Source organism: Diplotaxodon limnothrissa, linkage group LG18 (assembly GCF_057381915.1).
Source record: "Diplotaxodon limnothrissa isolate DT_005_m linkage group LG18, D_limnothrissa_male_GT1.1, whole genome shotgun sequence".
In the NCBI taxonomy this organism is placed as follows: domain Eukaryota; kingdom Metazoa; phylum Chordata; class Actinopteri; order Cichliformes; family Cichlidae; genus Diplotaxodon; species Diplotaxodon limnothrissa.
The window spans coordinates 29,930,531-29,956,374 of NC_140613.1; the positions used below are offsets into that span (position 1 = coordinate 29,930,531).

Genomic DNA, 25,844 nt, shown 5'->3' on the forward strand with positions numbered 1-25,844 from the left:
ATTGCCTATTGACTTGATGAGAGCGGAAGCATCATTATATAATTGTAAATCCCAGAAAGATAGGGTGTAATAGGACTTTCTCTCCTCCCACTGCTGCTTTGGTAATTTATCCCTCTCTCTTTCTCTCTTTCCATCCCTTTCTATCTCTCTGTTTCACCCTGTCACCCATCAATCTTTTTCCAATTACCTGTTCTGTCTATCTACAAATCCATCATCATCATTTCCATGGTAACGGGCCGCATCCTCCATTGGCTTCGGCCTATTGTTCAATATAATTGCACGCCAAAAAGCAGTCTTTAAAAGAGGGAAGGGGATACACAGAGAGGCACAGATCTGGATATTGTCTCCGTGCTCAGTGACTAATGTCTCTCCCACATCTCCAAAGAGTCAACTTCAGAGCAGATCATCTGCTTAATTTTGACCATGGCATCCATTCATCAGGCATTTTAGCAGCCATTATGTGTGGATTGGCTTCATCCCAGGCTGATGAAACATTTTCTCTGCCTGTGCAATTGTCAGTTATTGTGAAAATGAGGAAGTATAACTGCCCGTGCAAGGTCAGTGAGGAACAATAGTTATATGTATTTGGTAGAAATAAATGGGAGACACGGCTATCCAAAAATCTATTAAGGTGGTTTTGTTTCATTTAGCGACTTGTAATTATAAGTTAATGGACACGGTTATTCTGAGTGCCTGAGGCTTGTCTTCTTATTTTTCCACATAATTACAAAAGAACCACTTTTTTCACCCAAAGAGCACTAAATTCCTCCCAGCCTCTGAGGTAATACAATCAGTCTACTGACATCAGCACCAAAACTGTCCATGTGTGCCGAGTTCTCTTTCCTTTCTAATATAAGGTACTTTGTCAAGAGTGAAAATGAATCTAATTAAAATGACACAAGGTGGTTTTTCTTTTTCAATCTTTCATTTATTGGATCCATGCATATTATGATACTTTGAAGAAACAAAATTGATGGCAAGTCTTCATTTGAGGATTGAAATTCTGTTCTTGCTTTAGTTTCTGTGGTATGAGTAAACGGCACTTTTGAACAGCAGATAGTGGTGCGTGTTCAACCGGTTTTCAAGCCATTCATGCCGGACTGCTGGGAACTGGTAGTTTGCATAAGATGTGGATCCAGCCTGAGTACTCTACAGCATTCCTGTATTGTGAAACTAATCCATCTGCCAATCCATTTTCTACAGCTTATCCAGGTTTGGGTTGTGTGTGTGGGGGGGCATTAAAAACAGAGGTGCCCAGACCTCCCTTTCCCTCAGCTCCGGTTGTTCTGAGATGCTTTGTCTCATGCCTGGCATCTCCTCGTGGTTGAATCTGTCGAAAAACACCTCATCTAGGAGTCATCGAGGATACAGATGCCCACACTACATCACCTCAACTCCTCACTCTCACCCTAAAGATGAGCCAAGGTTCAAGGTTCAAGGTTCTTTATTTGTCACATGCATAGTTATACAAGTATAACACACAGTGAAATGTAGCCTGACACGCTCCTCGACGCTCCAAGACGGCCTTCAGGGAAACATTTATGACTGCTTATTCTTTCAGTCACTCCAGCTTATGGCCACAGGTGTTGGTGGTAGCGGGGATCTACCAGTAAACCAACAGCTTTGAATTAACACTCGGCTCTTTACCTCAAAGGGCTCCTTAAGCATCGATTTCACTAGAGATGTTGCACTAAACCATCTGCTAATAAGGAAGAGTTCCACTCTTCTCACCCCTCCACTTGCGGACAAGATCCCAAGTTACCTCCACTTCTCCACCTGGGGAATGAAAAGCTGATGGCATCAATACTTGATGATGCGTCTCCTTTGTAAAGAGCAGCAACACCTGGTAGGTATTTTCTTATACAAGTACATTATGAAACATTTCAGCAACTCAGGAAGTAAACGTCCGTGTCTGATCTTGAACGTTTAAAAAAAGAGGCAGCCACACCTAACCTGAAAGGGTTTTTCTACACTCCAAGTTCACAGAGCTCGATGAAATTCAGCTTTGTCTGTTTTGTGCAATTATCCAAAACTCAAATCAAAGCATCCCTCAAGCATTGAAACAGAATCGGCTTCAAATCTAAGCATTTATGCACTCATGTACCCCCAATCATGGAAAAAATCAATCTGCATCAGACCCACATTGATCATGAGGACCAGTGCAGAATCTGAAAGGGTTATCTAATGTGTCTTTTTTTTTGTATTTTCATTGTAATTCTGCAGGGCTTGTTATTCACTGGGGAAGCTGATAGAACTACATCTCTGTGTGCATCTTTGTTGAGTAACTCTGGCACGTTCTCTCTTCCGTAAAGCATTTTGCATTTCGGTCACAATAACTCATGAGAGACATGTATGCATTCAATGAGAAACGTCCCAAATCTCATCCTTCTCAAACTATACATGTTGTATAGCTATTGGCATAAAGAGATCGGTCAGAGGAAGAATGACTAAAGACTCAACAACATGAAAGCAAGCAGCGATGGAAACAATGTGCTTACAGTGATCATTGTAAAAGTGAATAAAAGCATGTGTCTGCCAAAGGTTACGAGAAAATGGCTTCATTTGGCGCTGTTGTGCTGTTGGCTAGACAAGATAAACCAACCTATTGTTGATCTTTGTCACAAGAATATAAATATGTCACATGAAAGGAAAGCTGAAACAAAGAAATAAAAAAATACAAAGAAAAAAGTCTATTTTAGCCTGTATCTTGTGCCCGTCTTTGCTTTTACTCATTAAAAACTCTATAAGAGCAACTTTCAAAAGTGGTTTTATCAATACAGCTGCTTCCCAGGCCAGCCTTCGTCACTTACCGAGCTGATAATCTCGCAGGACATATGCACATACTTTTAGTGTGATTCACAGACGTGCAAAACACTCTTAAACAAACAAGGGAGATGTCAGAGGTCAAAACCTGACTGCATCCAACTGTTACTTTTTCTTGTCTCATATCACACATTCAGAATTCAGAAAAATGTAGCTAATTTTGGCTGATCCTTTATTCACAACAGCAGGTAGCCGAGCATATTTTATTTGGCAGATTTTTTTAAGCAACTCTCAAGGGATTCATGTCTCCCCCACAGGGGAGTGCTTTGCTTGTGGGGGCAAATGTATAGCCCACGAGACTATAAAGCTCAAGTTAAATATAAATAATATTCACAACGGTGTAAGGCAAAGAGTGGTTTTGTCTAACGTCATACTCATATTTAGCATCAGCCATCTGCTACGATCTCACAAGGAACTCCATACACAAAAACAATAACTGCACGAACAGACCCACAACTTCTGCTTAAGGCACAGACAGAAAAATGACAAGAATTCATTCCTGTTATTGTTCTCAAAAATGATGCCGCGATGAAGATATTAGCCCCACTGCGTGCCTTTTAAAGTCCTTAACATCCAGGTATGGCCTCAGGTATATGAGCAGCAGGCTCCATTGTGATGTGAAATGAGCATTAGCCAGAGTATTAGTTTAAACCCTTTGTGTCCTGCTGTGGGAGGCACACTCGCAACTGCATGCTGGACCCATTCAAATGAATGTGTATTTGCTGATCGGCGGTAATTGATATTTATGGGACACATAACACTGTGACTTTAATTAGCAAAATGGCAACTTTGTTATTCATGTGGAGAAGCTGAAATCGCTTTCTCCACTGGTGGAAAATGCTCACATCAAGGAGTGTGCTGTGGTTTGAAAAGAAAGAGTGAAGGAAGAGACTGAACAGTTAATAGTCATGTATTTTCACAGTTATAAGAAACATCAAAGCCAAACTTCAGTGAGTATTACATGTATGTAAGTCATCCATATATATGACTTATTACTGTTGTTTTATTCTCTTCCTCCATGTGTGTATTTGCAGTCATTTGTATAATTACTGTCTGAAAGCAAGACAGCAGGTTTGGGACATGAGTCTAAGCTATTTTCTTGTCATTGTGCTGATTAATGATGCGCAGCATTCTCTACCTGTAATCAATCCTTCTCTCTCTCTCCCAGCTCTGTTGCCCTCTGTGCCAGCTAAGCTGGATCAAGTCACACAAACTTACCAGGAAAACGACAGGAAATCCAGAGTTTTGAGTTTTAAAATAAAAGACCAAAAGACACTGCATTTTCAAATTCAGAGGCAATGTCAGCATCGACTTCTTAACTGAGAATAGGACGAATATTTACCTCTGCAAGCCTTTATACATCCTAGGGGAGCTTTATCTGAGAGGAGAGAAATGAGAGGCAGCTAAGCAAAGTTTCTACAACTCTGGAATACATGCAGAGACAAAAGGGAATGAGGCGCAACTACCAACACATCAGTAGGATGGAATAAAATAACACCAGCAGTGGAGAGTTCAAAGACCTTGAAAGAACTACAGCTTAAAAAGTTTAAAAGAGGCCAGAGAAGCTGAGGAACTAGAAGCACCTAAATCAGGTATCATTACTGACTGTCAGACTGCTACCTCCAAAGCAATCTTCCAATTCTTAAGCATGTGGAAAATGTTTCTGTGTTATGAATCAGAAAGAAATAATAAAAGCTTTAGAGGAAAGGCAGCTAGCTAAGTTAAATATTAATGATAAAAGGTATTTGGCTGTCATTGTTTAGTGGTTATATTACATCAGTAAATGTGTTATTTAACTTAGTTTCGATAATATACTATAATAACTGATATTAAGGGTAAGTTTATGACACCAGTCATTGGAACTGATGTGTCAGAATAAGACCTAGATAATTAATACTTTAGATGAATGAATGGCATGTGTGCAACGAACTTTCAGGTCTTGACCTGATGTCACTTTGGGAAATCAGAATGACAAACATGAGTTAAGCTAAACAAAGCTGAATTTGCCAAAATTGCTTTTACAGCCGCTATCCGATGGATAGACAGATCCAGGCATCCCCTCACCGTTTGTGACGTTTTAATCTAAATATGAGCTCATTGTGGTATTTTTCACCTGGAAAGTAGGCGTAAAAGACCTTGAGAAATGTCTCATTGATATCAGATCACAAGAGCCTAATTTTGATGGAAATTCACAGCATCAGGTCCGTGTTATGACTTAAATGGGCAGATTCTCTCGTTTGCGTACGTGTTTTATTTTGACAGCTGTGACCGGAAGCTCTGCCTGAAATACTTGCTAGTTTGACACGAGCCCCTATTTAGAGTGCTCTGGGAGCACAGAGAGCTTAGTGTGTGTATGTGTGTGTGAGAGTTGTTGGCTTCCTGCTGCTGCTCGGTGTCCGCACACCGTCCGTCTCGTTAGTGTTGATCGGCTCACCATGGCGGAAGGACGCAGAGAACAGTCGCCTCATCCTCTTCTTTCGGTACCACCGGCCAGCAAGCGACCCTGCCTTCGCCCAGCACCCCGAGGTCCCGGGCCGGGGCCCGGCCACGGCAGCGGGTTGCCCAGCTCCCGGTATCGTTCTCCCGAGTCTCTTCTGGACTGCGCTGCTAAAGCAGTAGCGGAAAAGTGGGCCTTCGAGAGAGTAGAGGAGCGCTTCGAAAGGATCCCGGAGCCCGTCCAGCGCCGCATCGTCTACTGGTCTTTCCCCCGCAACGAAAAGGAGATATGCATGTATTCGTCGTTTCAGTGCCGAGTCGCCGGGGAGGAAGGTCCGTCGGCGACTCCCGGTGGGGCTGGGGGTGCTGGTTCCGGAGCTACAACCGCCGGTGGCGGTGGAGGATCTGCCGCCGGTACAACAGCTACCGTTGGGGCAGCCGGGGCAGTGGGGACGGGAGACGGACTGCCTTTCCGTCGGGGTATCAGACTGCTAGAAACCGGTTGTGTGGAAAACGTTTTACAAGTCGGTAAGTGGAATATTTCTGTCTAACCGAAGCAAAAGCTGCCTGGCATAAACACACTGGACTGTTTTTTTTTTTCGAGTCTCCGCTGCGGCTGCTCTTGGACCTTTTACGGCGGATGATTGATGGAAGTTTTTGCTGCTGTCGCGGAAAGTATGCAAAGCGCCTCTTTTCAGCGCACATAAAACTACACAAACACTTCGTGTTTTTTTTTAGTTCGTTTCAATCGTACTGAGGCATTTGTTGTCGAATTTAACGCTTTTTTGGTTTATGGGACCCAAATGAAAAAGGGAAGCGTAGGAAAAGGGGCGCTTGCTAGGTTAGCCGACCAGCTGCTGTTTAAAAATTAAAGGGCTTCCTATTGCGTTACTCTGTAGCTGTACCGCTGGCTACTGCCACTTTACCCAGCGTTGTTTAGCTTAAAGCTTCAACTTGCCTTTTTTCTTTTCAAAAGAAAAAAAAAGCGGAAGCCATGTCTTGGCAACTATGAGCACTTTTCTGCCTCGGCGAGGGTCAGCGTCGACGGCCGGAGGTGGCTGGAGTCGTGAGACAGGCGGAGGAGGGCTTGACAGACGCGGATACAAAAGGACCCAACGTTATAGCGTCTGGGCTTTATCATTTTCCCCCCTCATTCCCTATTGCAGAAGTTTTTTTTCTTTTGTTTTTCCTACTCAACGCAACACTGGTTGAGGGTGGCTTAAATAAGGAACAAAGACGGTTATTGGGTCTCTTACTATGATTAATCCGGTGTTAATCCGGGGAAAAAATCCCCCGACTGCTTTTTGTTTATTTGCGGCTGCTGCTCGGACCGGACAAAGAGCTCCGACGCCACCAGCGTGGAATAATAAAAATCCACGTTGGGAGTATTTTTGTAGTTTCTCTAATTAAAGAGAACCTTAATAGCAGACGCAGTACGGCATTAATTTTCGTTATTACCGATGCCGTTTGCCCGCAGCCTCGCAGTCGCGCGCAACACAAAAGGTTTCCAGTTGAAATGATCGATAAGCGTCTCGCATTGCCAGCGCTGCAGAGAAGGCTGTTTCCAAACAAAGGGCCATTCCGCAAAGCATCCATCTCCACTCAGATTTTTCATAGGTTCTCGTGCACGGCCACGAATTTGAGCTCGAACATTGGCGAAATTGATCCGATGAAGCCGATGGATAATGTTGAAAAAAGTCGTTTATGGTAACTGCAAGGATTTTTCTTAGACCATATGGTGTGAGAGCCACTGAAGCTTGTCTGGGTTTCATGTTGCTCCAAGGTATGGGGGGGCGGTGAAAGCTACAAACTGTTTGGCTGCTTCTTTTCTTGCTGACTGCTGTATCTAATTGCATTTCATAAATGCTCATTGAACTAAATGAAATCTGAAGCTGGATGCAGTCTGCTTTGATAAGTTTCTTATTTTTTCTTCCAAAGAGAGTTGAGGACCCAGAGGCTGGTCTCACCTCAGGGATTCGAAGTGTGTGCTTTTGCAAAGATTGTCAGCAAACCGCAGTCTTGAGTTAAAGGTGTAAGTTCTGAGTGATGACCTATTTTATCACTTCCTGCCATTACAAACACAACCACTGAGGTGAAAGTCTGGGTAGAAGGGAGTGAAGGGGATCCTGTCAGGTCTACCGTCTGCAGCTACGGAGTACAATTACAGTAACTGTGAATTTTGTTGGTATAAACTTGAGTTTTGAAAGTTCAACAGTCAAAACAAAGAGTACATTCCCATAACACAACACCTTACTAAGTCTTACCTGGCTCCATGGCGAATCGTTTCCATCCTCCTCCTCCTCTTACCCAGCCTCCCCCTCCCAAGGTCAGTCAAGGCAGGCAGGCACATGGTTTTGTCTTTCTGTCAACAAAACACAAGACTGGGGCCAAATAGCTGCGTGACATCAAGATAAGACTCGGCTTGCTCGTCACTGTGTGGAGCATGGGAACCGGTAACTGTGGAAGTTTTTTTTTTTTTTTTGCTGACTGACTTAACAGGAGTACAATTGTCTTCGGGTTGTTTTTCACAGCTAGGTTTGGATAGGTTGGGCTGGCTCACACAGAATAGTTAAGGATCGCGTTGCACAGCCGCAAAAAATGTGCAAGTTTCAAGAGCTTGCTTTGGCCCGATGCGTGGCGTGTTTCTAAATGCCACTTATAGTGGTCATACTTGTTTTTTTGTTTTATAGGAAAGGGAGATGGACGTGGCTCATGTATTCTTTAATAGCAACTTGCTGGTGAGTGATTAGGAGCTGCGTGCTGACACATGCATGTTGATGTTGCATGGCTTGGAGGGGAAAAGGGGAGGAGGAAAGGTGTATTGGGGAATTGCAGTCTGGAACTGCTATTCAGTTTCTGAACCGCATGGTTTGCATATTAATGGTTTAGAACATACTCTGAGCTACTATTTGTACACCAAAACAAAGTAATTCAGTTGGGTGTTTTTTATGTGAAGGGTGAGACTGTGCTGCAGCCGTGCAGCCTCGTGTCTGCGTTTGACTTTTCTAGAGCTGAGTCAGCTGTTTGCCTGGGTCACCAGATTTGGGCTCTTTTATGGAAATTAAGTGCATTTAAAGTGTAATCGAGTTTTTCTTTTGGTTTGTTTTTGTTTTTTGAAGCACAGATGTGATGAGCCCACAAGCTAAACCATCACGAGATATGCAGTTTTATTTGTATTTATTGTTTTTGTTGTTGTTGTTCCTCACAGCTATTACAAGCACAGCAGGAGCTCCTATTCCTTTAATCTCCTGCTCATCTTTTGACTTTTTTGCCCCATGTTTCTCAGAATTGGTGCGCCTAGAGCAATCTCTCAAGTCGTTCTTGTGTTCTCAGGTAATAATTATTGGGACACAGCGCTGGGCAATATTCAGCGGACATGGTGTTTTGCTGCTCCCTTGCCTCTAGCTGCTGGGCTTTTATTGCTTTATCAGCTTGCGTAATGTAACGGCCCCTCGACTGATGAGCGCAATAATGAAATGAGAAGAGAAGGGGAGAAAAAAAGGATCTCTTCAGTTGAAAGTGATAACCTTTATTGCCAAAGACACCCATTGATTGATGCATTGCCCATTTAGAAATGAAATGGCTGGTATTGTTCCTTAGTAGCCCCCCCCCAAAAAAAAGTACACTACAAGTGAAGGGCTTTTGTGGAAGAGCCTCTTTTAATAGTAATAGTGATGGATTGAAGGGACGTGAGCTCATCAACATCTCATTGGCACATGTGTTTATAATAATGTATTCCTTGCTCCAAGTCATAATTTCAATAATCAAAGCGAAGCATGCTTGTTTTTGTAACCCCCCCTTTCCTACACTGCAAAGTCGCCCTGAAGCCCCCATGCCACAGCCTTTATAAAGTCCTCAGAGAGCGGGAGGAAGGGATATAAGTGGAGGGAGGGGGAACGCGCGTGTGTGTGTGTGTGTGTGTGTTTGGGAGGGAGGGGGCTTCTTTAGCTTTGAGTCAAGCTTTGGGATTATTGGGTCATGCTTTGTTACCCAGCTGTAGAAAAACTCCTTGTTCACAGAAAGGGGGTGTTTGTGTGGTGTGTATGTGGAAGGGGGGTGCTTAGTAGTATGTGTGTGCACATCGCTGTCTCCGTGACGTTACATAAAACTGTAATGGGTCTCCGACGCCTTTTCAAGCACCGGTGACTCTGACAAAGCTCGGCAGCAAAGTTGAACAGGATTAAAGTGTAGAGACTGACAGCCAGTGGACTGAAAACCGTTATTGAAGAACCAAAAGTCGATACTTCACGGAAAAGTTGGCTCTGTTTTGTGTTCCTTTACTTGTTCTGTGGTCAGGAAGATGATATTTGTCCGTCACTGTTTAGGCAGTGACGGACACTCTCATTTTGCAGAGTGTGAGTGTCCTGCCAGTATTTCCACAGATGTCATTTCCTGGCAGAATGGCTGTGGGGTTCATTGTTGTAGAAGAACTTGCGAGCCTCTGGTGTAAACCTGCTCTTGGATTTCTCAAGAACACGTTGCGATAAAAGACGGGGGTTGGTGAGCTCATCCTTCGCTTGCCTCATCTCCCATCTTTCTTCCAGATTCGAGTCTCAGGCCCCGAGTCCGCTGACACCTCTCGCTTTTCATCTCTCCTTCCACATCTCCATGAGCACTCTGTCTTTACTGTTCTTTTGTTTTTCATAAAACTCCGTGTGTTTTCCATTTATCAGGCTCTTTAATCTCTTTTGCAACCCCCCAATACACACACACACTTTTCTGCAAGTTTTGGGACAAGCTGGAAAGAGTCAGGTATGACTGAGTAAGAAAGAGGTCATACATTTGATTATGACGATGGCGATGATCTGGGTTTGTGACTCAGCGGTGTTTTTTTCTGCTGTGTCGGGATGTTGACTCATGTTTTGGCTAATCATGAGTAAACTTTAGACCCCAGTACGTGGAATGGTGTGGGATCTGCTAATAGTCCGTCCCAGTGATGATGACTCTATGTATATTTTCAGTGATTGTGTTCAAATCTAAAACTTCAAATGCTTGCTATAATGTCCTTCACATACTGCTTCCCAGCACTTTTGAGTCTTGTTCTGAGGACATTTCACATTTGTTTTATCCTGTTTTATGCACACTACTGGTTTGACGATTTTAAACTGTTATAAACTTGAAGTTGTTGCTGAAATTCTTTGTCTTATTGTCGCTTGAAAGGATGACTCATTCACCAGCCATATAGGCTTGTGGCATTCTTCCTGCTATGGAAGTTTAAATAAAGTTTTCTCTGCAGACTTTCCCACGGTTGTTTCACTTTTCTTTTCCTTTTCATTCCCACTTTCTGTCCTTTTCTGACCCAGTTTGATGGGATTTATGTCTGGCTATGGTGCTGGTCAGCCAGCATTTAAAGCCTTTAGTTAAACTGTTTTGGGTCATTATCTTGCTGTAACATGAAACCCTGACCAACCAGTCTGTCCTCATTTCTTCTTTTTTGCCCTTTTCTCACCCCTCTCATATCACAGAACATCACCAAAGAAGAAAAAGGGGTAGTACTGGTCAGTTGATTGTGGAAAGAATGAATGCAAAATTCCTACTCTTACTCTCATTGTCTGCCATTTGGAATGAGAAAGACTTGCGATAAACATTGTCTAGGGCTCTAGTTTAACAAAAAACACAAGCTTTCCCTTAACATTAGTAATGAGGGTTTCAATGGGAAGGGCATTTAAAAAGTGGAAAAAAAATTGTCTAAATCTGATGTGGGTACTTCCACCATGGTGACCCCATTTAATTAACCAAAGGAAGGTTCAATGAAACTGCTAATGAAAACAAAACTGCATGAAAAAGGGAACTCATCAAATGATTAAAAAATAAATAAATACTGGACCCACAGGGGCTCAAACCCTCATCTCCCAGGCGAAAGTCTTTTTTTGTTTTTTAAATATCCCAAAGCTCTTATTTAAATGCTCATCATCCCTCTCATGTAAAGTGCTTTAGCCTGCACTGCAGTGGTGACTGTAGAAAAAGAAGGATTTTCTTTCGCGTCATATGCGTTTTGTTGTAGATTTATTTGACTGAGCCCAAACTTTAGCCAGTTGGCTATTTGCTACTCAATGCATTGGGGAAGAGCTAAAAATCAGACGGACAATATTTAATCAGTGTAATTAATTCCACGCCTGCCACACTTGAAAAGGGAAAATTGGTAAGACAAATCGTCCCCACACTCTTATTAGCTCTTGGAGAGACTCGTGAAAGATGAGGCCATTAGGAGGACTCTCTGTTGTTGTACTCATCAAAGGGCCAGCCACCTGTACGTGTGTGTGTCTGTGTGAGACAGAGAGAGCATGTCCTGATTACATAAAATCATTAATCAAAGCTTGTTGTTCTTTGAGAGCTTCCTCCACTATTTGTACATTACATTTAAGGCACGAAAGGAATGATGGAAGCAGAATAGAGGGAAGTATTAACCCACCCCTTCTTTTGTCTCACTGTTATTGCCAAGTGCTCTACGCTTTTCACTTAAACAGCTGATCCAGTGCTACTTTTTTTTCTTGATTTAGCACATGGTTTTGAAATGTTAGTGTCAAGCCGTTCATGCTGTTCACATGCAATGTGTTGTCAAGGCACCACATGAAAACCAGCAAGAATGAGGAGAAAATGACTGGAAGTTAGAGCAGTTCTTTACGTGAGGGATTGTCTAACAATCCGGTTGTTCAGTGATGACGCGACGGATCCTACTTCCGGGTCTAAAGTAGTCTGCGTTTAATATGGCTTTTGTGTTGTTAACATGTTTAATGTTATGTATTTTCTTCTATTTGATCTCAAAAAGCTCCTAAAACAGTCGGTGATCCCTGTTGACCTCCCTCGGCTTTTATTACCACTAATCATTTATTTAAGCTCAGTTTTTAAAACCTTAGGATGTAACTACAGCCCAGCCCATGCAGCAGTATATGAATGACTAACCTCGTATTGTGGATGGATTATCTCAGTTGTTCTCCTGGCTGAAGTTTGGTCCTTTTACAGCATCCTGCCATGCGATTACATTTGTTCCTGACCACCGACAACACTCACGGTAACTTTTATCGAGTGGAAAAAAAGTTAGCTTGTTTATATTATGCTAACATAGCTGTGTCGCTAGCGGTCATGTAGCACATCATTATATACCAGCTAGCCAAACTTCAGTAACCCTGCAAACGTCACTGCTGTTTAGTTTTCTGTCTTGGAAGTGATAACAGAGCTGTACGTTTTAATTTGTTTCCAAAACCCCGCAGTCAGGACATGCTATATTGTATTTAGATAGAAGCTAGCGAGCTAACTCCCTGCTAACTTCTAACTCCGTTAAATGTCATAAATTCCGTTTTCATGGATGCCTGGATGTTAAACTCAATTGTTACACCTGGTAGAGCAGAACGCTGATCATTTTATTAAAGATGAAAGACTTTAGACAGTTTTTCAACTCTCAGTAATGCCATAGTGATCGTTTGATATATGGACCTGCAGCGGAGTTTAGACCCAGACACGGCTAGTGACGTCAGACTGAACAACCGGATAGCAATTATAGCACATGCAGCAATTAAAAAGATGTTGCAACTATTATACCTGCGTAAGGGTTCAACATGATCTCCATGGCTTTGTGTTGATTGTCAACAACTGTTAATGTGTACATGCATTCGTGCTCAGCCCTTACTAAAGATGTAGTGGATACCTGATTTACATCTGACACACAGGAAGGGTGCTCTTGCAGTCAGAGAAGACATTGAAAGCTCCTTGACATCTCAGTGTCCTTGCACTTGTGCTTGTTTTTTTGTTTTTGTTTTTTCTTCCTGTGGGGCAGGGCATGTTTCATGTGTTATACACAATTACTTAGTTGTTTTTTTTTTTTGTGCAACATCATGAATTCTTTTGAGAAAACAGAGGGGTTGGCTGTGTTCTTGTGGTGGTGCTGGTTCCCAGTTTTGCTTTTATACATAAATTAAAAGCGTATTGCACAAACTAGTGTGTTTCAGACATGTGTGAGTCAAAAGTTTGCCCAGGAGACGTGTTTCTCTGTAAGGATCAGAGCAATGAACAGTTAATGGAAACACTTTAATGAGAGAATGGCTACAACCAGCTTTGTTACACTGTAACCAGAATAAATGGCCCTCACTTTAAACACAAAGAACCACTAAAAATGCCACTTGAACTTTTTTTGTTTTTTTAACTGTGATTTCTTACTTTGCTGTTTCCACTCAGGACATGTTTGCAGTAGGTAGCAAAAAAGGATGGCATTCTTTGCCGTTGGTATTGTTTGCTCTACTCTGTCCCTCAATAACGGCTCCTTTCTTACTTTTTTGTCACAGTACCAACATGTGTGTGTGTGTGTATGTGTGTGTGTGTGTGTGTGTGTTTGTGTAAAATAAAATGCAGTGCAAACACATTTTTACTGCTTCTGTCCTGTTCTCATGCTTCCCTATCCTGTGTGTTTTCCTCCTACCTAGCTTTTAGTGCTTTTACCTTAGATGGGTGTGCAATTATCAGCAGAGATCAATGGTGGCCTTGTCCTGTTTTTTTTTTTTTTAGCTCTTGAAGCTGACGGCTTGCTGTATTCAGTTATTGCGCTGTTCCACACCTGTCCTTTATTGGCTTTTTGTATGTGCACAAGCGTATGTTTACTATGGTTGTTTGTGCACATTTGGCCTCTGTCCCTGTCTCTGAGAGAGGCTGAACTTGAAAAGGAAGATTAATGCTTGCAGGCTGGACTTATGTCTTAGTTTGGTTGTAATTGCCTAACAAATTTTGGGGAGAAAGGAGAAAAATGGGCTGACAGCGAGTAAAGGGTCATTTGAAATGCAAAGGAGACCCGAAATGAATGCAGTCCTACAAACAGGTTGTTACACTCTTGCAACAGAAACCCCCCCCCAGTATAAGCTCATAACCTTCCCACATAAGATTAAGTTACACATTTCCATTAAAAGTACAAGTAATGCCTGTGGAGTGGAAATCCTGGATGTCTGAAGTGTGGAACAAATGCTTTGACAGGTAGCATTGTTTAAAGGGGGAATGAGATAAATCTCCTGAGTTTAGACCCGTCTGAAGAGGATGGGATTCCTTTTCGAGTTTTCTTTTAGAATAGAATAGAATAGAATAGAATTCAACTTTATTGTCATTGCACATGCACAGGTACAGGGCAACGAAATGCAGTTTGCATCCATCCAGAAGTGCTTTAGTGATATAGATATATTACAATATATATTAGCAATAATATAGATATGTGAGTATATTACAGAAATGGTCTATTATGGTATGTTATAATGTACACGGTATGAAGTATGTTGTGAATATTCTATAACTATAAGTATGTACAGGCTGTAGTGAGTACAAGCTATGTACAGGATATGAATATAAATATGAAAAACTATACAGAATATGAAATAAATAACTTTACAGAATCTGGGATATACAGCTATACAGAAATGGGAACTATGCAAGTTGTAAACAGTTGTAGGATTAAAAATTATCGAATGTACAGAATGATTATTTACACAGAGCTATACAGTAGTGCAGTTAAGATAAGTGAGGGTGTAGATAGTTTCTACAGAGGCTATATAAAGTGCTAGTGGTTGTGAGTGGTGGTTCAGTCCATGTTATTATTGTGTTTGAGGGTACAGTTGTCCATTGTGGGTGTGTGTATGTTCAGTCCATGTGTTAACGTGGGTCAGATGTCAGGAGGCAGAGTTCAGGAGTCTGACAGCTGTGGGGAAGAAGCTGTTCCGGTACCTGGTGGTCTTAGTCCGGAGGCTCCTGTGGCGCCTCCCAGAGGGCAGGAGGGTGAAGAGTCCATGTGATGGGTGACTGGGGTCTTTGATGATTTTCCCAGCCCTTTTCAGACACCGCTTCCTGTAGATGTCTTTTATGGCAGGAAGTGGTGCTCCGGCGATGCGCTGGGCAGTTTTCACGACCCTCTGCAACGCCTTCCGGTCCGAGGCAGAGCAGTTCCCGTACCAGACTGTTATACAGTTGGTCAGGATGCTCTCGATGGTGCAACGATAGAAGTTCACCAGGATGTCTGAGGACAGGTGGTTCTTCCTCAGAGTCCTCAAGAAGAAGAGGCGCTGGTGAGCCTTCTTGACCAGCTTGGAGCAGTTGGTCGTCCAGGTGAGATCCTCGGAGATGTGGACTCCCAGGAACTTGAAGCTGCTCACACGCTCCACAGCCGTCCCCTTAATGTGGATGGGTGGATGTGGGTCAGCATTCCTCCTGTAGTCCACGATGAGCTCCTTGGTCTTCTCGGTGTTAAGCAGCAGGTTGTTTCTGTCGCACCACTCAGCCAGACGATCCACCTCCTCCCTGTAGGCGGCCTCATCGTTGTCACTGATGAGGCCAATCACCGTGGTGTCATCTGCAAACTTAATGATGGTGTTGGAACCATCAGCAGGTCTGCAGTCGTGGGTGAAGAGGGAGTAGAGGAAAGGGCTCATCACACAGCCTTGTGGTACACCGGTGTTCATTGTGATGGTAGATGAGCAGCGGTTATCCAGCCGGACATGTTGGGGGCGGTTGGTCAGGAAGTCTAGTAACCATTTGCAGATGAGGGAACTGATACCCAGGTCTGTCAGTTTCCTGATGAGTTGTGAGGGGTGGATTGTATTGAATGCTGAACTGAAGTCTATAAACAGCATTCTGGCGTAGGTGTTGTTGTTGTCCAGGTGTGAGAGGACAGAGTGCATTGCGATGGAGACTGCATCCTCTGTGCTCCTGTTCCGGCGGTATGCGAATTGGTGGGGGTCCAGGGTGGGGGGGAGACAGGATTTGAAGTGTGCTAGGACCAGTCGCTCTAAGCACTTAGTGATGATGGGGGTGAGTGCTACTGGGCGGTAATCATTGAGGCAAGATGGGTTGGAGTTTTTGGGTATCGGGACGATGGAGGTGGATTTGAAGCAGGCCGGTACCACAGCGTGGGCCAAGGACAGATTGAATATGTCTGTGAGCACTCCTGCAAGCTCCCCAGAACACGCTCTGAGAACACGCCCGGGGATGCCATCAGGGCCTGCAGCCTTGTGGACATTGATCCTGCTCAGCACCGCTCCTACATCGGTGGGGGAGAGAGTCATAGGTTGGTGGTCTGGCGTCATGTCTGCTTTGGTTGTGGTTGTGGGGTTCCCTCGCTCAAAACGAGCATAAAAGTTGTTGAGCTCGTTGAGGAAGGAGACATTGGGATGCACACCAACCCAACAGAGTAATGTTACCCCAGATTAAAAGATGTTCTCATCATATTGACCTCAAACCCATTATCCTTCCTCCTGTCTTTAACTTTGTGGGAAACGGGCAGAATTCCTCTCTTCATCTCTGCCCTCCTATTGATTACTTGATGGTTGGATAGAAGTCAACCAAGCAGAACTCTCATTCAAGGTGCCCCCCCCCCCCTTTTGTTGCCTTCAAAGCTTAAAGGGATAGTTCAAACTATTTCACGAGTCAAAATGACTTTAGGTTGTGTCAGTGTGAGTTGTAGCGTAACAATATGAGTCATCGTTCTTCCAGTTGGCTTTAAAAACTGTTTTAATTGTCCACTGCAGCCACTTTTTGTTTCTCTTCGATACTGTTTTGGCTTTTTTTTTTGGTCATCTTTCTATACGTAGTGAACCACATGTTCAGCCATTGAGGGTTCGACCTATGCACACAGTTTTCTCCATTGGCTCTTTGGAAGTCTAAAGCAACTGCCTCTCCTTAGCTTCTCCATCAACGGAAGACCTACACTATGTGGAATTATGACTCCCATATTAGTCATGGCTTTGAGAATGCTGTGGTGATGACTAAGGAGGTTTATAATCATAAGAAAACAATGTGTTTGTATTAGCAAATTGGCCATAAATTGGTCTTCCCCCCATACTGTTGGTTTGGTTGTTGATAGAAAGACTGATGTGGTATAGTTTTCTATCATCATACTCCATATCATACATATGTGTAATCTGTTTGTAAGATCTGGGATCCTTTGAGCCAATTAAATTAGGGTTTGTTTGTTATTTTTGTGTGTTTTGTTTTTAACACTGACAGGTTTCTGTAGCTGTGGCCACTTCTGGGTTTGCACAGTCCACAATGCAAACTTGCACTGCACGTATATAAAATGCAACAGCTGGAAAGGAATCCCTTTTAAAGTAATATGATTTATGTTTTTGAGCTCCACATCTGTAGCGATCTGAGCACAGCGCTCTGCTGGCTTTGAGTGTGAAAGAAAATTCCTTCTTTCTGCTCCCATTACGCCTCACTTTGTGTTAGCCAGGACTGACTGTTTCTTGATCTCTATGCTAATGCTCCAATCTTTCTTTTCAACGCAGTGTATTTGGCCTTTTATTGTGCTGCCCGTCTCCACTTGGAATGGCCATTCGTAGATCATAGATTTCAGGCACAGATAATAATCGCCCTCTTTTTCGTTTTTTTCCCCACCCTCCTTTTGAATACACACAGCTGTGTATTGCAGCGAGTGCCTCTATCCTATGTGCATTTCCAGTCTCAGAGGCACTGAAAGCCCTTCACAACAGCGCTATAACTGCCAGCAAGACAGAAAGGGGCCCATAGGAGGCTGTTGTGAGACACAGCCATTAGAGTTGGATTATAAACTATTTCCATACACTTTCAGACTTTGATCTCGGGAAATGGAAGTCAACAAGCATGCCGGATATCTTTCTTCTTGCACCGCTTGGCGTTCTTGTGGCCTGCAGATGTCCTCCTCCTCACCATAGTTCTTTTCTGTTCCCTTCACATGAAAACATTTTCTGGCCTTCTGTTAACCGTTGATATGTAATTCATCAGTGCTGACCTCTTAACATGATTTGAGGCTTTGAAGACTGGTCATGGTTTTTCTTTTTCTTATTTCATCCTGCCATATGTGTCAACAAGGTTTTAAAAGGAAGCACTTAGTTCTAAAACTACAAATAATTGTATCACTCAGGGACCAAGCTGCCTATTATGGTGATTCAGACTGTCAGACTGCATTAGTAAATGGGCCTGGCTGACTCCCCCCCCCCCCCCCCCCCCCCCCCCCCCCCCCCAGTGTGACCAGAACACCAAACTAGACTTATCCCCCCAAAAAATTGTCTTGCCCAATTGCAAGCTTTCCTTTGTAAAACTTTCTGCGTTGTCAAACGCAGCAAACTGAAACAAACTAACAGCAAACTGAGTACACAAAAGTAACAATGGCCAGTTGTGACACTGTCATAAATTAAAAATAACAAATGAATGTGTTTGTTTTAACGAGAAATCACAGGTAAATCTCAGTTAATAAAGAAATTATTATCTGAAGCAGCACAGTGGTGCTTGGAATAGCACTGCTACATCACAGATGATCATGGGTTTTAATTTATTTTTTTTCATTTATTTATGTAGAGTCTACATGTTCTGGCCCTGTGTGGGTCTACACAGGTGCTCTGGCTTCCTCCTACAGTCCAAAGCCATGCTTGTACTGACTGTAAATTGTCTATCGGTAAAAATGTGTGTTGTTGCTGTTTGTCTCTGTGTAGCCCATAGTTTATCCTCTCAAAATAAAAGGCTTTTATGGAAACGTGCATAGCCCAATGTCGTTAATGCAGATGTTTTTTCAAATTTAATTCTGTGTGTTAACGCTGCACTGAAACCGTTGCTGTGTACCTGCCCCAGGTACACAGCAACATGTGTACCTGGGGCGTTCAAAGCAGAGGCTTTGAACGCTCCCTGCATGTCTGTCAGTGTGCCGTGTAAATGCTGTTGGGTCATATTGCTCCACTATTTGGCCTCTGCTCCTCTAAACAAGCCAGTCAGTTAACTGCCAGAGCGCACAGACACAGTCAAACGAGGCCAGAGAGCAGAAGATGCCTCCTCAGCACTTGTTAATTGAACAGCACATTAAAATGAATCACCCCAGTTACCCCCCCACCCTTTTTTTTCCTTCCTCTCCTGTTCACAGTTCTGCTGTGTTTCTCCCTCCCCTCTTTTCTACGCCTGTCCATTTGCCTCCCTCCTCTTTCTCTCCCTATCTGCTAATAACAGCACTCTGTGTGGGTTTCTTTTGTGGAAGGCCTGCTATGGCCCATTAGGCCGCAGTCTCACCGACAAATGAATGGTAAGACGACTGCAGAGAGTGGAGGAGGAAAAGGGGGAGGAGGACAAGCTGTGTGTGGGTGGGGGGGGGGGGGGGGAGTCTGGGCAGAGATGGGATGGATGAGATGAATGTGGAGGGGATGGGGAGGGTAGGAGAGGATGTAATGAAGGGAGAAATGGAAGGAAAGGGGGGTGAGGGGAGGTGTGAAGCAAGGAAGAAGCGACAGGAGGGAGGAAGAGGAGAGCTGAAAGGCAAATGTACAAAGTACATAACCAACCTGTCACCTCTGGCTCCCTGCCCCCCCCCCCCCCCCCCTTCACACACACTCCTGTCACAAAAAAGCCAAAGGGGAGGGAGGGACCTCATTAGACTCTCAGCAGTCCATCACACACACAGAGAGGGAGACTACAGGCTTCACAGACTGGTGGTGGTGGGGTGGGTGCTGCTTGGAGAGGCAGGGAGGGAGGGGAGAAATGAAATTGAATTGATAGGAGCAGTCAAGTGCAGCAACACACAGGGACAGGAGGGACAATCGCACGCACACATCCTCTATATGCAACATGATTAATGTGGTCAATAGCTGTGAGGATCAGTGTAGCTGAGACCTCTCACCCTCTTTCTCTCTCTCACTCACACACACCTCCTATTCACACACCCTGCTCACCCCAACCAGCCGTCTCAATCCTCTTCTCACCCAAACAAAGATGGAGGAGACGAGCCAGACACAGTGTGTGTTTTTGTTTTGTCCCTCTAACTTAAATGCATTTGATTCATTAGCTTTTGTTCAGTGTAACTGGATGCTATGAAGGCACTGCAGTTGTCTACACTGTAAACCCAAAGAAGTTCTGCTATTGGTTGCCTTAATTTTTTTTTTAAGTTTATGAACTTAAAAGTTGATGCTTATCAGAACTCCAGTATTTTGATTATATTTGACGTGTACCTTTTGACTAAAATAAAAGCAAAATGTTTAATGAATTCAAAAATATTTAGTAACTACAAACTTTTCATTTGTTTCCCATACTCCCGTACATAGACCGATGTCCTGGTTCTGTTATTTTTTTTTTTTCAATACCTGCTTGGTTAACATTCATATTCAAAACAATGACTATCAGAAATCTCTTGTAGTCCAAAAACAACAACAAACAAAACAGGATGCTGTGCTGTGATACAGTGATCCAGACTCGTGAGTCTCTAAGTTGGGACCATTTCAGCAGCTCTGAATGAATACAGTGCTGTTCTGCTCCTTGTAATTATTGTAGTAGTAGATGTAGTGCATAGATCACTCCAAACATACCGAGAAGTTTATCAGCAGTTCTTGGGAGACCTTCACAAAGTCACTTTAAAAGAATTTCACAGACTGGTGATGAACTGGGTCGTTGTCATGGATTATTATAACCAAGGCCACTGCATCATCTCAGATCTGGCTCATCAGACATGAATGAATAAAAGCATAAACACACATTAATCCACTAATTCACAAGATCATTTTATAGCAAATCATCTCTCCAATTCATTATCGTAATCATACAATACAGCCAAACTACTTAGGTAAATTAATTTTAAACTGACTATGATGAAATGGTAGTTATTGGCTCTTCTCCATACAGTGATATTTGTTCTTCCACACAAGTGTAGGAGTTACTCCAAGTTTTGACCTGCTGCTTTTTCATCAGTTCTGAAATCTTCATTAACTTCATCCCCTTAAATTTGAAAGACTTCATCATAATGTCGGTATATTACAGAGAGCATTGCATCAAAAAAGGGGAGAAAACCTCAGAACAACACATTGTCCGTAATTTAAAAACTTAAGCCTGTCTTGGCTACCTCTGCACTGCTGAGCTGTGAACTCGGTCAGCTAATTTAGTAAAGTGGCTGTGTTAGCTTATTAGCTTTTAGCTAACAGTGCCACTGAATGAGCATGCTTTAATGTAACACATTTTCACAGTCAGCAGTGATGAAGACAGCCGCATTAAGACTGATGTCTCTAGCTTTTCAGTGAATCTTCAATCCCGCCTGCTCACATTTCAAAAACGAACACCTGCAACCGAGTGGACGGACCTCCATATTTGACAGGAAATAACCTCACTAGTGAAGTGTTAGAAGAAAATAGATTAAAAAAAAATCAAAATGAAAAGCTCACTTGACCGTTTTTAAAGTTTGCTATTAGTGCTTTTTTTTAATGCCCAATGGATAAATTACAGTAAATTCATAACTTTGAAATCACATTTATAAATGTTTATGTAATGTTTCAGTAAGAAATAAAACAACTAAAAAAACAAGTTGTTAAACTTTGTGCATAATGTTAAGACAAAGACATTTTACTTTTACTCCATTGTCCTCTTCAGAATTGAAATCAATCCAGTTGTTATATCAGACTGAAGATTCCTGAGGTGAATTTGACACCAAACATAAAAGATATTAATCTTTTATGTTTGGTGTCAAATTCACCTCAGGAATCAAAACATTCCAAACATGTCTGTCATGTAATTTAAATAAATTAGTAAAATGAAATTATGTTTTTATAAGTAGCAGGTACTTGATATCCAAATAGTAGAAGTTGATCAAAAATAATAAGTCAAGCTAACTCAATTGGAAGAGAACCTTTAAAACTTTACGTTACTTAATTTCTTTAGGTACTTTCAGGGTACTTTTACAGTGTATCATTTGTAGATTTGTAAGAAGAAAATCTGAAGGTTTTAGGGTATACTTGATCATTATAAGACTGACTCTGTCAGTGCGCCCCAGGGTGGCTGTGGCTACAATGTAGCTTGCTATCGCCAGTGTGTGAATGTGTGTGTGAATGGGTAAAAAAAAAGGGCAGCACGGTGGCATGGTGGTTAGCACTGTTGCCGCACAGCAAGAAGGTCCTGAGTTCAATTCCAACATCAGGCTGGGGTCTTTCTGTGTGGAGTTTGCATGTTCTCCCCGTGTTTGCGTGGGTTCTCTCCGGGTACTCTGGCTTCCTCCCACCGTCCAAAGACATGCAGCTTGTGGGGATAGGTTAATTGGATAACCCAAATTGTCACTAGGTGTGAATGTGCAAATGAATGTGAGTGCGAACGGTTGTTTGTCCCTGTGTGTTAGCCTTGCGACAGACTGGCGACCTGTCCAGGGTGTACCCCGCCCCTCGCCCTATGACAGCTGGGATAGGCTCCAGCGACCCTGAAAAGGATAAGCGGAAGTGAATGGATGGAGCGAATGGATGCATGGTTGAAGAGATTCACTTGTCTGTTTTAACAGATGAGCTTGTGTGTGTGTGTGTGGTTTAATGTAGCTAACGAACCTTACTAATGCTAGTTCATATCTTAACACTACACTCTTCATCTATATAAGGTAACCTGTTGTTCAAAAATCTGCCATGGCCGCAGCAAAATGCTAATATTGTGGTTTTTAGCATGTGAAGTCCAAAAGCTAATGAGTTACTGTGGCAGTTTCCATCTTTTATGTACAGTCTATACACAAAATCTTCATTTTTCTCAGTAAATAAACAGAAATACTGGTGTTTTGCCTGTGGCTGCAATCTTTTTAGAAATCACCACAAAAATCTTCTAAGCAAAAACAAGAAATGCTGAAATTGTAACGGTCAGTCGTTTTACAGAAAAGAACTGGGTGACAACATGAGCAGCACTGTGAGTTACCTCTTGGCCTTACACTTCTACACACAGGCCTGAGTGCTAGTAAATGGGCAGCATTAGAGTCTTTAGCAGCTGTAAACAAATTTCTACAGCTAACGTAATGAGGAAATGGATTCTGGGTTTTTACCCAGAATCCATTTGCTGTTTGAAGCATTACCTTTGTATGATGGCCTCAAGATGTTTGAACCCAGGCCACTTAAACTGTCAGCTCACATCAGGCACAGTAAACTGTCCAGCACAGGGGCATACAAAGGATACTAAATGTCCCCTCTGTGTGTGTGTGTGTGTGTGTGTGTGTGTGTGTGTGTGTGTGTGTGTGTGTGTGTGTGTGTGTGTGTGTGTGTGTGTGTGTGTGTGTGTGGGCATTTGTCAGTAAATGCAGGGTTTCTAGTAGTTGTCATGGTGTAATAGGATTAGGTGCCTTCTCCGCTGCCTTACCCCACAGTGGTGATGTGGTGTAACTGTGTGCACATGGGGTCCACTGGTAGTGTGTTGTCTGTGGGTAGTCTTGGAGTCCTGTAAACTCAGGTCGTGTGTTTGGTTTTGTTTCTTGTTTTTTGTTGTTGTTGTTTTTTTGTTGTTGTTTAGCGTGTGCCTTTTCTAGTTTTTGCTTACTTCCTGTTGTTTATTTGGTTTTACTTTGTCTTGACCTTGATGGGAATAGTGTTGAATTCAAGAAAAGATCCAGCACCGTATCTGAAATCCTCCATTCTTTTTACTCTCTGTTCCTCTCGACACACACAAAGCCTGATCTGTATACTTTTTTTTATTACCGTATTATTTTAAAGTCTAATTTTCACCTAGTTAAAGTTTGCCCCCCACAAAAAAGAGAGCATGTGGCATGCTAGGCACTTTTTCTGCTACAGCAGCAGAAAGGACATCTTTGTGCGTGTATATATGCATATATATATTGTGTGTGTGTGTGTGTGTGTGTGTGTGTGTGTGTGTGTGTGTGTGTGTGTGTGTGTGTGTGTGTGTGTGTGTGTAAATGAGTGTTTTAAAGTGTTGTGTGTTATCAGAAGGATGAAACACCAGCACGGTAACAATGGGATTAAAGCTGAGCTTATGAAAGAAGCAATTAAATGGTATCTTATCTCATCTGCTTCTAACACCAAAAAGCTAGTTCATATTTTTCAAGTTTTCTCCTCTTCCTTGTGTCTGTTAGTGTATGGAGCTTCCAGGAAGACACTGCTGCTGATTGGTTGACAACATAACTGCCCTTTGGTCTGATTTTTCCAGCTGCACACACTTTGCAAACATGTAATTTTTATTTATTCTGTTGATCCGTTATTCTACCAAGTTGTGTCCCCAAAAACAGTTTTGTTTAAACTGGAACTTGTCATCATTGAGCTTGCTGATGTAATCCAGAGTCTAGCACCTAGAACTACCATTTCCATTAATTTTGTTTCTAATTATTTTTTCTGACTCTCATGTAGTCGTTTGACTGACACTTGCAGCTCCTGTGTCAGTTATTGCTACTAGAGAGACCTGCTGGCTTCTTTTGTGTGTAAGGATCTGCAAAATTAGAAGACACAGTAATGCAAATATTAAGTGTCTGCATGCGGACTGCTTTAGTTTTTGCTTGTTCCAATCAGCCTAACAAAGGCTGTGATGGTAAAATTCACCAGTGTTAGATTGGAGTATTTATAAAGAGAACTTTTCTACAGCTCCAGCTTTATTGAGCCAGTGGTGACGAACTATCACCCCTTTACCCATAAACATTGGGTTTGGGCTTACAGTAATGTGAGTATCTGTTGTTGCTGACATATCTTTCACTTCACCAGAACAATGGTTGTGTTTTTACTAAAGGAAATCTAAAATGGATGTAGATTTGCCAAAACGGAGGCTGCACTGAAAATGCCGATACAGCAGCTGCTGTGTGAAGTCAAACACACTGCACTGCTGTACATTTTTAAAATGCTATATTTGTAATTTTTTGAAGAAAATGGATTGATTAGATGTTTTCTGATGCTCTCCTTTTTTTCTTTTTCTTTTTTCTTTTTTTTGGTGGTGGTGGAGGGTGGGGAGTCGGGGTGTAACAGGGTGTACTCACAGCTATTACCTTTAATCATCTTTCACCTCTTCATTCTGAGTAGTAGGATGGATGAGAGGAAAGCAAAGAGGGGTAGCGGTGGGGGTAGTTGGATGGCTGATTGAAGAGGGTTTGTCAGGGTAATTCTCTCTGATGGCGGATTGGCCGCAGTGAGCGTCTGAGCTGCTACTTAGATTGAAGTTGGTCTTTTTGTCCTCTGTGTTGGTCTTCATTCTTTCTTTTCTACTCCTCTGTCCTTGAAGCCTGAGTCAAACATAAAAGTGGCTTTCAGGGAAGGTATGTCCTCCATATATTTATGTAATTGATTTATTTTTATTCTTCGTAGTTGGTTTTAAGTTCAATTAGATCAACAGATAAGCTTGCGTAAGACAACAAGTCATTTTTATCTGAATTTTCAGTCAAACTGAAAGTGAGAACTAAGATCACTGGAGGCAGTGTGGTTGCCTGCAAACAGCAGGTCAGTGCAGTGGAACCCAGGAACCCTGGAGATCGAACTGTGGGGACGTCTGCGCTCTAAACCGCTCCCTTTCTGATCTCCAGCCGATGGTGACAGAAGTTATTCAGTCAAGTCTGAGTTCAGCTGTTATGCCTTTTGGATCAGGAGTTGGTTTGTTTGTTTTTGTTTTGTTTTTTTACTCGCAAATTTGGCAGTTATCATGAACAAGTGTAATTCGGGTTACTGACAGTTCTGTTCATTGCTTCCTGTGTACATGTCTGAGCTGGTTAAGGACAGGAACGTTAAGGATTTTCAACACTCTGCTTTCCAACTGAAGTAGTGGCTCACCTCTTTAAATACATTTTTGTTATCTTTGTGGTTCATCTATTTATCTATTTATCCATCTATTGCATATTTTTAGTGAATGACGTTTACAAAAAGGTCAGAAGTTGGAACCCTCTGAACTTTGTC

The 25,844-nt window shown here is 42.5% G+C and overlaps 1 protein-coding gene across 1 annotated transcript in view; it reads left to right on the forward strand.

Moving 5' to 3' along the window:
- Positions 1–5,188: 5,188 nt before the first annotated feature.
- zswim5 (zinc finger, SWIM-type containing 5) overlaps positions 5,189–25,844 on the forward strand; it is a 74,063-nt gene continuing 53,407 nt past the window's right edge. The window contains exon 1 of the mRNA XM_085377866.1: positions 5,189–5,787. Coding sequence (XP_085233992.1) covers positions 5,259–5,787 — 529 coding nt within the window. The 5' untranslated portion in view covers positions 5,189–5,258. The remainder of the gene's footprint in view (positions 5,788–25,844) is intronic.